Source organism: Perna viridis, chromosome 7 (genome assembly GCF_037379345.1).
Source record: "Perna viridis isolate PV_CMFRI_1.1 ecotype Kerala chromosome 7, ASM3737934v1, whole genome shotgun sequence".
Taxonomy (NCBI): Eukaryota; Metazoa; Mollusca; class Bivalvia; order Mytilida; family Mytilidae; genus Perna; species Perna viridis.
This window is the reverse complement of record NC_142451.1, coordinates 49,443,751-49,456,741: the sequence shown is the minus strand read 5'-3', so window position 1 is coordinate 49,456,741 and position 12,991 is coordinate 49,443,751. Positions and strand designations below refer to the sequence as shown.

Sequence of the window (12,991 nt, the reverse complement as noted above, 5' to 3'; positions counted from 1 at the left end):
CACTATTTTTATAGACTATGCTATGAAATCTGCCTTTGCAAAACCACTCTCGGACTTAGTATGTGGTCAGTATGAATGGGTTTTCGAGTAATACAACTTAAAACACATTATTCAAAACTGAAAATGGATTTCAGAATATCTCCAGATTCGTCAGGTTTCTAGTTTATTAAAAGATCGGTTTAATAAGGTTTTACTGTATTAAAGATTATTTTTATATTAAGTGCCAGAAGTTTGTCAATTGCATTTCCTGTGTTTATTAGATATTCCTAACAAAACAAATCCCATGACATATTTCTACGTTTCCTCTCAGTATTTTTGAAGCGTAAATATGAATAAATTAGAACAAAGTTTCAGGAAATATTTGAAACAATTTGTTTATTATTCCATTCCCAATCATAACTGAAGTTCGAAATGAATGAGAATATTTTAATCGACATTTTACTACTCTACTCAACTTTTTGTACAGGTAAGTGGGGATTTCGAGTTTATTTTCAACCATTTACAAATGTCTTTATTGTCGCTTTCAATAGCAAGTAAAAATAAAAATTCAGTTACTCGGATGCCTTTTTTTTACCAATAACCACTCTTGCGATAACATCCAGTTCGTGTAACAACGCACAACAGGTGACTCAAGCTAAGCAGGAGAAGCATATAGTCTAACTCACACACTGCGTTCTTATGAAGGCTAAGAAGTTTAAAGTTAGGTCCGCTAAATACTTCTTCGATGTGTACACAGGAATTTAAGAAACAATGATAAATGATAAAACTATTGTAAAGAACTATTTAAAATCTCCTTAGGTTTACAAGAGAAGTTGCGACTAAAAGCTCCAAGTTTTGCACTAACCGGTACTACCATTAAACTGACATGCATGGCAAAATATGCTCCGAATGGGAACACTGCAGAATTTCTTTTGAATGATAAAACATTGACTAATGTACGTAAATATGGAGACGTCTGTTACAACACGGTCAGCAGAAGAAAATGTCTTCCTTCAGAATGCACATGCGCAGCGAACGAAAGAGACTACATTATGTATTACCAAACGATAGAAGCACCTACCACAAACTTATTGTTTTCGTGCAAAATGAAGTTTGATAATGTAATCACGATGTCAAAAACTGCTGTTGTTACTGTAATAGGTAAGTAACAATACTGTAGTTACTGTAACAGGTAAGTAACAATGCTGTAGTTACTGTAACAGGCAAGTTAAAGAGTGACTAAAAAACTGCTGTAGTTACTGTAATAGGTAAGTAACAACACTGTAGTTACTGTAACAGGTAAGTAACAATACTGTAGTTACTTTAACAGGTAAGTAACAATGCTGTAGTTACTTAACAGGTAAGTAACAGGGTGACTAAAAAACTGTTGTAGTTACTGTAATAGGTAAGTAACAGTGCTGTAGTTACTGTAACAGGTAAGTAACAGGGTAACTAAAAAACTGCTGTAGCTACTTTAACAGGTAAGTAACAATGCTGTAGTTAATGTAACAGGTAAGTAACGGGGACTTAAAATCCGTTATAGTTACTGTAACAGGTTAGTAACAGGGTGGCTCACAAACTTCTGTAGTTACTGTAACAAGTAAGTAACAGGGTGACTGAAAAGCCACTTTAGTTACTGTAATAGGTAAGTAATAATGCTGTAGTTACTGTCACAGGTAAGTAACAGGGTGACTAAAAAATTGCTGTAGCTACTGTTCTAAAGTAAGCAGGGTGACTTAAAAAACTCTGTAGATATGTAACAGATAAGTAACAGGGTTGCTGAAAAACTGTTGTAGTTACATGTGATCTGAAATAAACAGGGTAACTAAAAAAACTGCTGTAGTTACTGTAATAGGTGAGTAACAGTGTTGTAGTTACTATTACAGGTAAGTAACAGAGTGACTGAAAAACTGCTGTAGCTACTGTGATCTAAAGTAAACAGGGTGATTGAAAAAACTCTGTAGTTACTGTAACAGATCAGTAAACAGAGTGACTGAAAAATTGCTTCAGTTACTGTAACAAGTAAGTAACAGGGTGGCTTAAAAACTGATGTAGTTACATGTGATCTGAAATAAACAGGGTGACTGAAAAACTGCTGCAGTTACTGTAACAGTTCAGTAACAGGGTGACTGAAAAGCCGCTGCAGTTACTGTGACAGGTAAATAACAATGCGACTGAAAAACTGCTGTAGTTACAGGTAACTAAAAAGAGTGGCTGAAAAACTGCTGTAGTTACTTTGAAAGCTCAATAACAGGGTGCCTGAAAAAAATGCTGTAGTTACTGTAGTAGGACAGTAACAGAGACGATGTCAAAAACTGCTGTACTAACTGTAACAGGTAAGTAAACAGGATGACTGTGACTTTAATACCTCTCGTTTATTATTTGGGTTTCTTTTGTATAAACCATGCAATTTAATGATATTTGCTTATTATATATACATTGTCGGCGCAATTAATCTATGTGGAAACCATAACCTTTCTATCTCAGAATAATCTATACTATATAGGTTAGTATTAGGTTCATATCAAAATTGTAAGTTTCATTTTCCGTGGCATCTAGATGAATTCAGAAAGCATCTAGATTATTTTATTCGCCATCTAGATATATCATTGAAACTCCCAGATGAAAGTTGAAATATCTAGATGAAAACAGAAAGCATCTGTTTGTTTTTTGTTGTTTTTTTTTTCTTCGTTTGCATGATAGGTGATTACAGGTTATTAGCTTATAAGTATAGTTTCATAGTGATTGTCAATATGCAATTCCTTAACTTTCCCTAAATTCAATTATTAGAGCGGAAGAATCTGTCCATGTTGGATAACTACAGCTGTAACAGTACATCATCAGTGGCAGTAATCTGTAGAAATAGTGACACGGAAACTGAATACGGATTCTATGACTGGACACACACATACGACGGGGTTTTCATTAGAACTCTACCAGGAATAGTCGACAATGGTGTATCTTTATTGGTGTTTTCAAAATGTAGCTACCAGGAATACGGCGACTATACTTGTAGAGTTTGGTACGATTTTGGGGACGGTGATAAATATGAAGAAAACAAAACGACATCTTTGCTTGTAGAAGGTATGCATCACCAATTTAAGTACTGATGAGATGATAAAAGGTGGTTTGGTTAAAATTTGTTCCATAGTACAGCGTTAATTTCATGCCTAGTTTTACCTTCTAACTTAAGGCTGCATCAACTGTCATTTTCGTATTTTTTTGTTTCTGTTGAAATATGCCTTAACTTCGAATTATGTCCGGTAAATTGTATAATTTCATTTGATATCCACAAATAAAATGTGTTAAACACGTGAAATAGGCGTCTATATATTTATTGTCTTGCAAGACAAAAAATCGACCTAGATAAATTCGTATACATGTGATTTCCGATGACCTTAATCCACGCATGTGCTGAAATGGTCGCTTTTTATAAACAAATCTGATTGCAAAGCGAAAGTGGTTACATGTAATCAATGGCAAGGAAGACCGCCGTAAAAGAAAAAAAGTTCGAATATAATGCAAGGATCCTTTTGAAATTTACGTATTGTGATATAATGTGGCACAAATATGGCCAGTAACTGTCATTTTTAATTTGAAAACTATTCAAGAAATAGAGGAAATGAAATGTAAACAAGACACGTGCTTACCTGTGTATCCGTTATTTATTTTTTTTTACCAGGGTTGAAGTATTTTTAACCCAGGTTAATGTCCTGTCAGCAATCTTCGGAAGTAATGGCGAAAAATAATTAAATATGAGCTATCGATCTTCTTTGATTAAAAAAAAACGTTGTTTTCACAATATTCTGTAGGTATTATCAACAGCTATTGCTTCGATTGCATTACTACAAACTTATTTCATTTTATCAGCAAAATTCAGTAGAGTCAAAACTGAACAAATTTGGCAGCTAATGCAGCTTTGAAAGTACATGTACGCTACTAACCATACATTCGGTTAGGAGGAAATTCATGGTCAAAACAAAAAGTGGGGCAACAAGAAAAAAAATATACAGATTTGAAGAAGAACAAGTCACATAATACAAAACAAACTAAAACTGGTCTCCACAGTTCTAAGAGAACAGCTACAGTGTCCAAAAGGGTGTTGTTTTTTTTAGATTCGTACTGCACGTATCGAAATCCAATTGTTTTCAGTTTTAAATAAAAAGGAAAGACAAGATATAGCTCTGTTATTCTATATTATTCTACTAATTACTAAATCTAAGTATAAATGCGGCTACATAGTATACGGTATTCAATTAACATATAGCATCAGTCCTAATATTCTAAAATTTCACTACTCAATATAACTTGTGAAATCCTTAAAATTATATCTAAAAACCCCACACCAATATTAACGTCAATCCTCGTTCATATCCCCCAGACTGCACGTGCTTTCTACAATTAAAATTAATGAATATGCATGAGCAGTTGTGGTGTGGCATAACTACCATGCTTATCTTGAAATGATAAGCCAATCTGAATTGATTTGATTTCACTAACCAGTATCAATTTCACAAATATAACATCCCCGCCCCTTTTCAGGAATTTTATCAAAAATTTCTTACTGGTTTGTGAAATCAAATAAAAAAAATTAAAATTTACTTTACTAGAAAACAAAACAAAACTGCAAGTTATTTCATAATCAAATATATGTAAAAGCAAAAAGTTAAAAAAAAATACAATGTTCTAAACGAAAAAAAAGTTTTATAGTAGAATTCATCTCTGGGGAAGCAAAATTAATATATAAAATTAAAATTAACTGGAAAAAGAAACCATCAAATAAAAAAATAAGAAACAATGAATCTACATTTTCAAGAACAAAAATTTAATAATAATAATTAAAAAAACTTTTGTCTTTATCAAATACTTCAACAAGTGTCTCCCTGGTGAAATAGAAAAGAGGCTTTAATTTTATGTTCAGTAAACATAAAATATTCAAAGCAAGATCTGTCATTCTCAATTATTTGAAATATTTTCCTCTTGTCTGACCTTATTATCCCACTCCCAATCTGACTTCAGTTGACTAATTATGTTTTGATAACATGGGTTTGCCTTGGCATCATGTTACAATTTATTTGTCAGAAGTACTCTCAAAAATGACAAGAAACTAAACAAATCACAGGAAATGCATCCTTATCAAAACCCCAAAAGTCAATTAAGGCACCAACAATGGACTTATTCATCAGAAACAATATGATATACAGTGTCATTCTCGACCACACCAAGCCTTAACTATAAATTTCCCATGCCACGGAATACCTAATCGTTACAATTTGCTGATGTACCAATTTGTAGCTTTAGACTCTATATAACATGTAGTCTTAGTCAGAGACCTTGAATATTTTCAATAATAATTTCTAAATGAAAATTTTGTTTCGCTCACTCTTTCATATTGTAATCAAACGCCTTTGGATTACACATACACACACTCAATTAGAACTCGTATCAATAGACAACATTATTGAAAATTAAGGTGATATCTAGTAATTCATAAACTACAGCATCAAATGCAAATAACCGTGCATTTCAGAATTCAAAATTCTCATTTTTTAACAGGTACAACGCTATATAATCTCCAATATTTCATGGTAGCATATTTTGTTGATATATATATACGACTATAATGTCGATAATGATATAAGTAAAAAAAAATCATGCAATGGAAACACAGTACATAACAAAATGATATCAAAATACAAGCACACATAATAAACAGTTGTGCCCTATCTTATATAAAATGCTAATGTTACAGTATTTTAAATCAAACGTTTATGTCAATTGTTTAAACCATTCTACTCTTTTGTTACGATCTTCTTGTAATTCTTTCCCAAATGAAACAGATTGTCCACATATGGAAGAAAATTCATGAATGTAGCGAAACAATGTTGACATACATTAGCTATAGCCGGACAATTCCCACAGTTTGAAGTATTCGTTATATAGTCTGGTAGTAGCGGAACTAATTCCACATACATTAAACTTCTGGAGGAGGCCTCTTTCGAATATAGTCCTTTGCCTTCAAGGTGAGGTCAGACTCGGTTACCCAAATAGAATTTTGGGCTGGTTCACCCTTAATTTGTACTAGATATAATGTCGTATTATTTTCGGACTTTTTCGCAAGTACCCGTTTTATTTTATGCATGCCATTATTATCAGATGTCAAAGACGAAGTACCAAGTATAGTATTTGGACATACATAGTCTTTTAGCCTAACAGGACATCGTCTGACCCTTGTAGATTTTCGAGATGGAATAGGTCTGGGATCAGGTAATGTAGACTCTGTCGTGTCTGTTTCGTTTGTATTAATGTCATTCGAATGTTGAAGATAATTAGCGGGCTCAGGTGTTCGAACATAAGCCATTTTTAAACGATTGACGTGAACAGGCATGCTAAAGTTCCTTTTACGAGACTGATCACGTAGTTTAACCAAATGTGTGCTTTGCACTTCAGAGACTACATATGGACCGCTATATTTTGCTTGAAGTTTATGGCCTGCACTATTTGATTCTTCGTGTTAATACACATAATCGCCAACAGTTATGTCTAGAGAAGATATGATCTCATTTGCCCGTTTAGTCATATTTTGTCACAACTCAGTTAAATTCCATCAAATGATGCTCATAGAATTAAATTTCGTAATATTATAAAAAATGTTACAGAGTGTACTAGATTATCTTCAATGTATATTATCATCATCTTCGCCATCTTTCGAGTCTCCTGCTTCAGCAGCATCCATATTTACTATACTTACTGGATCAAATTGTTATTTACTCACTAAAAGCAGTAAGAGGTACAGCAATATAATACACAACATCAAATTGAGTTCTCCATCATTTTAGATTCGTACTGCACGTATCGAAATCCAATTAATTGTTTTCAGTTTTAAATAAAAAGGAAAGACAAGGTATAGCTCTGTTATTCTTTATTATTCTACTAATCATTAAATCTAAGTATAAATGCGGCTACATAGTATACGGTATTCAATTAACATATAGCATCAGTCCTAATATTCTAAAATTTCACTACTCAATATAACTTTTAAAATCCTTAAAATTATATCTAAAAAACCCAAAATTAACGTCAATCCTCTTTTTGTATCCCTCAGACTACACGTGCTTTCTACAATTCAAAATAATGAATATGCGTGAGCAGTTGTGGTGTGGCATAACTACCATGCTTATCTTGAAATGATAAGCCAATCTGAATTGATTTGATTTCACTAACCAGTATCAATTTCACAAATATAACAGTTTTGCTGTTATACATTTTATTTATTTAAATAAAAACAATGTACTGTACTGTTAATCATATACATCAGTGCACAATATTTAGATTTAACCAGGTTTTATAGCACAACCCAAATTTCCATTACACCAAGTGGATTCCGATAAATCTGCCACTGACAGATAGTCAAAATAAAAAGGACGCTCATACCGATTATAATTTTATTCGGTTGAAAGAGTAATCAAGGGAACCAAGGTTATAGCGGTAATCAAAAGAATGTAATCCAGGGACAAAGACCAGACATGGAAAACAGACAAACACAACAAAGAACATAAAGTAACTAAAATCATACATACGAAGTAACAAAAGTAAATGAGCAACTCGGACTCCACTAAAAACTGGGAGCATGGACCATGTGCACCGGTAGGGTAAGCATCCTCTGCTTTTCTAGAAACACCCGCCGAGTTGCTCAAGTCCGGGGTAGACAAACTAGGAATATTTGAATTAGAATGAAATTAATTTCTCCTGGGTATTTGCATCATTTGTGTAGGGGTGATCGTTACGGTTTTACCCGTTCTTATATTTTCCCGCTCAAAATATTTTTGGTTTTTGGCGGGCTTCCGTCTAAGTCATTCATTCAGCACTACAATGTCCAATTGATCGGTTAAATTTTATGTTTTTATTATTGTATATGGTTTGTAGTTTGGAATACTCTATGTATAATATAATAAATTACACGTCGATGCTTCGTTGTCGTGTGGCTATCCACTGCTCCGTCCGTACTAATAATTTTGATAGGTACGGTATGTCGTACCAATAATTTTCACATTTTTGCGGTAAGGCCTCATGTCCCTATATCAAAAACAAAAAGTCTTTGCTTCCTACGCCTATGTTTACAACTACGTTATGCCAGAGCTTGCCGGGACTACGCAGACTTTTTGTATCGCGCTAGAACTCTGACAAATAGGCTTCTGGAACAGGGTTATGTCGCTACAAGATTGAAGTCATCACTACAGAAGTTTTATGGTCGTCATCATGAACTCGTGGATCGTTATGGTGTATCCATCAGCACCATGAAAACTGATTTATTCAACGGGTCATAGTTTTCCTTTCCTCGTTTGTCTACCCCGGACTTGACTTTTTATGAGCAACTCGGCGGGTGTTTCTAGAAAAGCAGAGGACGCTTACCCTACCGGTGCACCTGGTCCATGCTCCCAGTTTTTAGTGGAGTCCGAGTTGCTCATTTGCTTTTGTTACTTTGTATTTATGATTTTAGTTACTTTATGTTCTTTGTTGTGTATGTCTGTTTTCCATGTCTGGTCTTTGTCCCTGGATTACATTCTTTTGATTACCGCTATAACCTTGGTTTCCTTGATTACTCTTTTACAATGTTCTTTACTTGATTCCAGATGTTCCTGTTGTACTAGACATCAGCTACAATAATCTAGTCTATGAAGCTACTTACTTCTCTAGAACTAAGATTATTGCAGTCCAGTGGTTAAAAAATAAAAATATAGTTGTAAATTACACACAAGAAATACGACCTGTTAATGCCATTCTACCAATTCACGGAGTATCAGTAGACGACCAATGTTATAGGAGTACACTGACGATAGAACGTAATGATAAACCAGTCAACTACAGAATCTGTGTTACCAATACTGTTGGCAGAACCTGTAAAGATACACAACACAAAATACAAGACGGTATTACAATCAATAGTACCATGAAAGTTCATGGGCAGCAATTTTCGTAATTTGACAAAATTTAATTTGTTCGTAGATTTTTACTTAATCATAAATCTTAGTGGGATTATTTTACATTATGTTGAGAATTGAATAACCAAGAAAACCACATAACTGATGTATGCTGGGATTCTAAGATAAAGACCCAACAATGCATGTAAGGCATGTAACAACACGCATACTTTGTGTAAGCAAGGAATGAGGTATACTTATTTAAAATGAAACGAACTGTAACTTTGTTATTTTGTTGTTCAGTGCCTTCTGTGGTGTACTTTCATTTGTTTTATTAACTTAATTAACGTCGATAGTTTTCACGAAGCTATATGTTAATATGAATGATGTGTGTATCTGTTTTCAGAACTAAAGCAGTCTTTCAGTACATATAGAATGTGGATTATCGTTATCTGTGGTGTAGTTTTGGTAATCATCGTGGTTCTTGTTATCGTCATAGTGAGTTGTTTGAGGAGACCCCATTCTGGTAAACGTAAGAAGTTCAATTATATTTGGAAAACAAGTTGGGTACCGCAGCTGGTTAGTGCTGAATACTCCGTATTTGAGACTTAATTTACGGCTGTTATAGTCTTCGTTCATACTCGTTTTCCTTTGAATACTGGCATCTTCACGGTTGTCTTCTTATTTTCAGTTTTCTGTGTAAACTCTGTTTTTTATTCGGATCGCTACATTGTATATATAGACCGTCTCTGTTTCATGTGTTCACGGTAAAGTCATGTTTTGGGATTTTGACGTGTTTGAATCATCCCACTGCTGACGCTCGGCCACGGTATTTTTAGCCGATATTTAACACTGTTCAATGCGTGGTTTCATTCAATTTCATCTTTAGTTAAGGTTGTTTATATTATCAGCATACTTTTGTGGAATTAAATACCCATTTATTGATATTAATAAATATTTAATAACATGTTAATGAATATTTGATAACGTGTTAATAAATATTTATCAACATGTGCATAAATGATTTATTGATATCAATAGATTGAACGAATTATTAACATATTAATAAATATTAATTAACGTGTTATTTAATCTTGTATGCATGCCGTGCAATATCCATTAAAGTACGCAAATACAAACACATTCCTGACCACAATTAAACCACATAAAGTGGCACCCTCTTCATCAACACGTTAATAATTCATCGATTTATTGATATCAATAATTTATTGACATTTTGATAAATCGTACAATTTATTGAAAACAATGAATAATCATTAACATGTCGATAAATATTCATTAACGTGTTGATAAATCATTTTTTGATATAAATATTTATTTATTAACGTGTGAATGACAATTTATTGATATCAATAATTCATTCATTGATATCAATAAATGATTTATTGATATCAATAAATAGGTAATAAATTCCACAACGGATAGACAGATCTGTATCTAAGCTGGAAACCATTACATCGATAATATGCTACATGTATATATATTTCCACATTACATTTTTCTTTAGATCAAGTTGCCAGCAGATATCGTACAGCACAGCCAACGACCACGGTCAATAACTCTAGATCTATTGAAATGAACTTACCTCAGTAAGTATTAAACTAAACACCTGGTGAATTTTACATTTTTTCTAGTATACAGCGAACATTGTTGTCACGATTGACCAGTTTACGTCGCGACAGATTTTTGAATTTACGTTCAATTCGTTGTCGTTATCAATAAACCTACAGAACAGCATATAAGATCGTCATTGTCCGGCAATCTTTATAACGAGGAATTCATTGTCCCGTCTTGCAAACGAGATATCCTGCAAACGAGATATTCATTCTCCCGTCCTGCAAACGAGACATTCGTTTCCAAACCTGCAAACAAGATATTCATCGTGCTAATGAGATGCACATTTGTCCTGCATGCCCTTCAAACGTGATGTTCATTTTCCTGTCCTGCTAAAGAGTTACTGTTTGTCCCGTCCTGCTAAAAAGTGACTGATTATCTTGTATTCATCTACGGGTTTACAAAATAGTGTTTCGTAGTATAAACATTTAGTTTCGTGAGTACTTTTTTGCGTTCAAATATACTGTACACTGTGTACGGTATTTATTGTCCCGTTTTGTTTATAAGATATTCCAAAGAGTCTGCATTTTCATACTCTGCTTTGAAACATTCATTGTCCTATCATTCTCTTAAGGGTTATTGTGTCCCTTAAATTTCAGTTCACTAGATATTTCCGATTCCAACAATTTTGCAATATCAACCATAAAAAATCAATGGGCGTTTTTAAAAAAAGTAAACGAAGACAATATCTATATTTTTTTATGATATTTTTTAATGGAGTTCACTTTTGTGTTGCTGGAGTACATGTAGAGACAACTATTTCGCTGTAACTGTGTATAGTGTTGTTTTGGGGCCAGCTGAAGCCTGCCCTTTGGTGTAAGGTGTGGGGCCAGCTGAAGCCTTCCTTGTGGTGTGAGGTTTCGGGCCAGCTGAAACCTGCCCTGTGGTGTGAGGTTTGGGGCCAGCTGAAGCCTGCCTTGTGGTGTGAGGATTTCCTCCTTGTTCATTGAAGACCCATGGATGGGCTTGAGCTGCATGATATTTTTTTTTATCTCGGTGGGGTTGTTGTCTCTAGCTTATTCACCATATCCATTCTCGTTATACTAAGTCTTAACTTACGATTTATTAAATATATGTGTTGTTACTTGCCAAACAAAAAATCATCTTTTTCTAATTTTTTTACAAATTATTTAATCATAACCACCTTGATAATATTTCTAGCACAATAGCTGATACCCCGAAATCTGGTAATGTTTTAGATACCACTCCACAGAAGAGTACGAACACCCTGTTCATCAATACGAAAGACCCATTGAAGAAGTTCCAGTTCAGAGACCAATTACAGAAAGTTTACCCCCCACTTACATAGAAGTACAGGCTAATGACAGTGACGGGTACGAAAAGGTGGACTAAATATATGTCAATCAATGCAGCTTACATTGATAAATAAATTACATTTTCAAGTATTGATTTTACTCTTGAACTCAACTTCATGGAGCCCACTTTTTGCAGAGGACTAAACTTATTCACCTGGTCCATGCTCCCAGTTTTTAGTTTCTCATTCACTTTTGTTACTTTGTATGTATTATTTAAGTTACTTTATGTCCTTTGGTGTGATTGTCTGTTTTCCATGCCTGGTCTTTGTCCCTGGATTACATTCTTTTGATTTCCGCTAGAATCTTGATTTCCCTCGATTACTCTTGTCAACATATGCTGGTCTTTCCTCCATCTTGTAGACTCCCTTGAATAAAAGTAACAGTAGCCCAATGGATTCAAAAGTTTCTGAACTTTTTTATCCGTGGACTTGAATTTTTGTTATTTTATAAATTTCATACCATAATGTATTAATTCTCACCACAGAGATTATCAAGTTACAATAACCAATAATCGCAGAATTAATTTTCTCTTTCATATGCAGTCTAGCTAGCTCTGCTAAACAAGCATCATTAGAGGTTTTGCAATGTACCCCGAGTATTTCTTTAAAAAATTAACATGGAATTTTTCAAGTGAATTTTATTACTCTTTTGAGAGACAATTCTGTATAAACCCCAAATCTCACTACATCATTTTAAAGGATGTTTTAGTATGGAACGCTACTTGGTTTCGACTTCCATAAGGCAAGTATTTCAGATGTAATTGGGTATGTAAGTCTCGTCATGTGACCCCGTGATTTCACGAGAATGGGTCCTAGTCTTCCATTCAAAAGCATGGAGATAAGTCATTTACAGAGCGTTGAGTTCAGTGTTAAGGGCAAAACATCTTTTTTGTGTAAAAAATATCGATAAAAATGCCAAATATCTATTTCTACATGATAAAGGTATTAAGAAAAAAACATAAAATAGAAGATTTTGCATTGTTATACAGCGTTTTGAGTAGCCGGAAGTAAACAATTAAAAGCAGACCTGTCTTCGGTTTTCAATATGTTCTACGTCGGAAATTGCGGTAAAGAAAAGGAAACCATAACAAGACTAGAGTGGTTAAAGGCCGTGAGGTCTTTAATTTTGAAACGAATGAAA

At 33.9% G+C, this 12,991-nt stretch overlaps 1 protein-coding gene across 5 annotated transcripts; it reads left to right on the top strand.

Annotated features, from left to right (window-relative positions):
- The first annotated feature begins 279 nt into the window (after nt 1-279).
- LOC148613115 (uncharacterized) lies at nt 280-11,941 on the top strand. 5 transcript variants are annotated; one of them, XM_088595177.1, is made up of 7 exons: nt 282-466; nt 799-1,140; nt 2,770-3,063; nt 8,613-8,909; nt 9,307-9,432; nt 10,429-10,510; nt 11,697-11,941. In XM_088595177.1, exons 1-7 carry the CDS (start codon nt 412-414, stop codon nt 11,842-11,844), a joined length of 1,344 nt encoding a protein of 447 aa, XP_088451303.1. In that variant the 5' UTR covers nt 282-411; the 3' UTR covers nt 11,845-11,941. The 5 variants fall into 5 exon arrangements, with proteins under 5 accessions (XP_088451307.1, XP_088451303.1, XP_088451304.1 ...); XM_088595178.1 differs by having other exon boundaries at nt 9,307-9,479; nt 11,735-11,941; XM_088595180.1 differs by having other exon boundaries at nt 9,307-9,479.
- Nucleotides 11,942-12,991: the final 1,050 nt, after the last annotated feature.

What these genes read in the sequence shown, in the direction of transcription:
- LOC148613115 (XM_088595176.1), top strand. Translation starts at nt 412, where the DNA reads ATGAATGAGAATATTTTAATCGACATTTTACTACTCTACTCAACTTTT. An exon ending in CTACTCAACTTTTTGTACAG is followed by an intron (nt 467 to 798) that starts GTAAGTGGGGAT and finishes AAATCTCCTTAG; the next exon opens with GTTTACAAGAGAAGTTGCGA. An exon ending in GAGACCCCATTCTGGTAAAC is followed by an intron (nt 9,433 to 10,428) that starts GTAAGAAGTTCA and finishes ATTTTTCTTTAG; the next exon opens with ATCAAGTTGCCAGCAGATAT.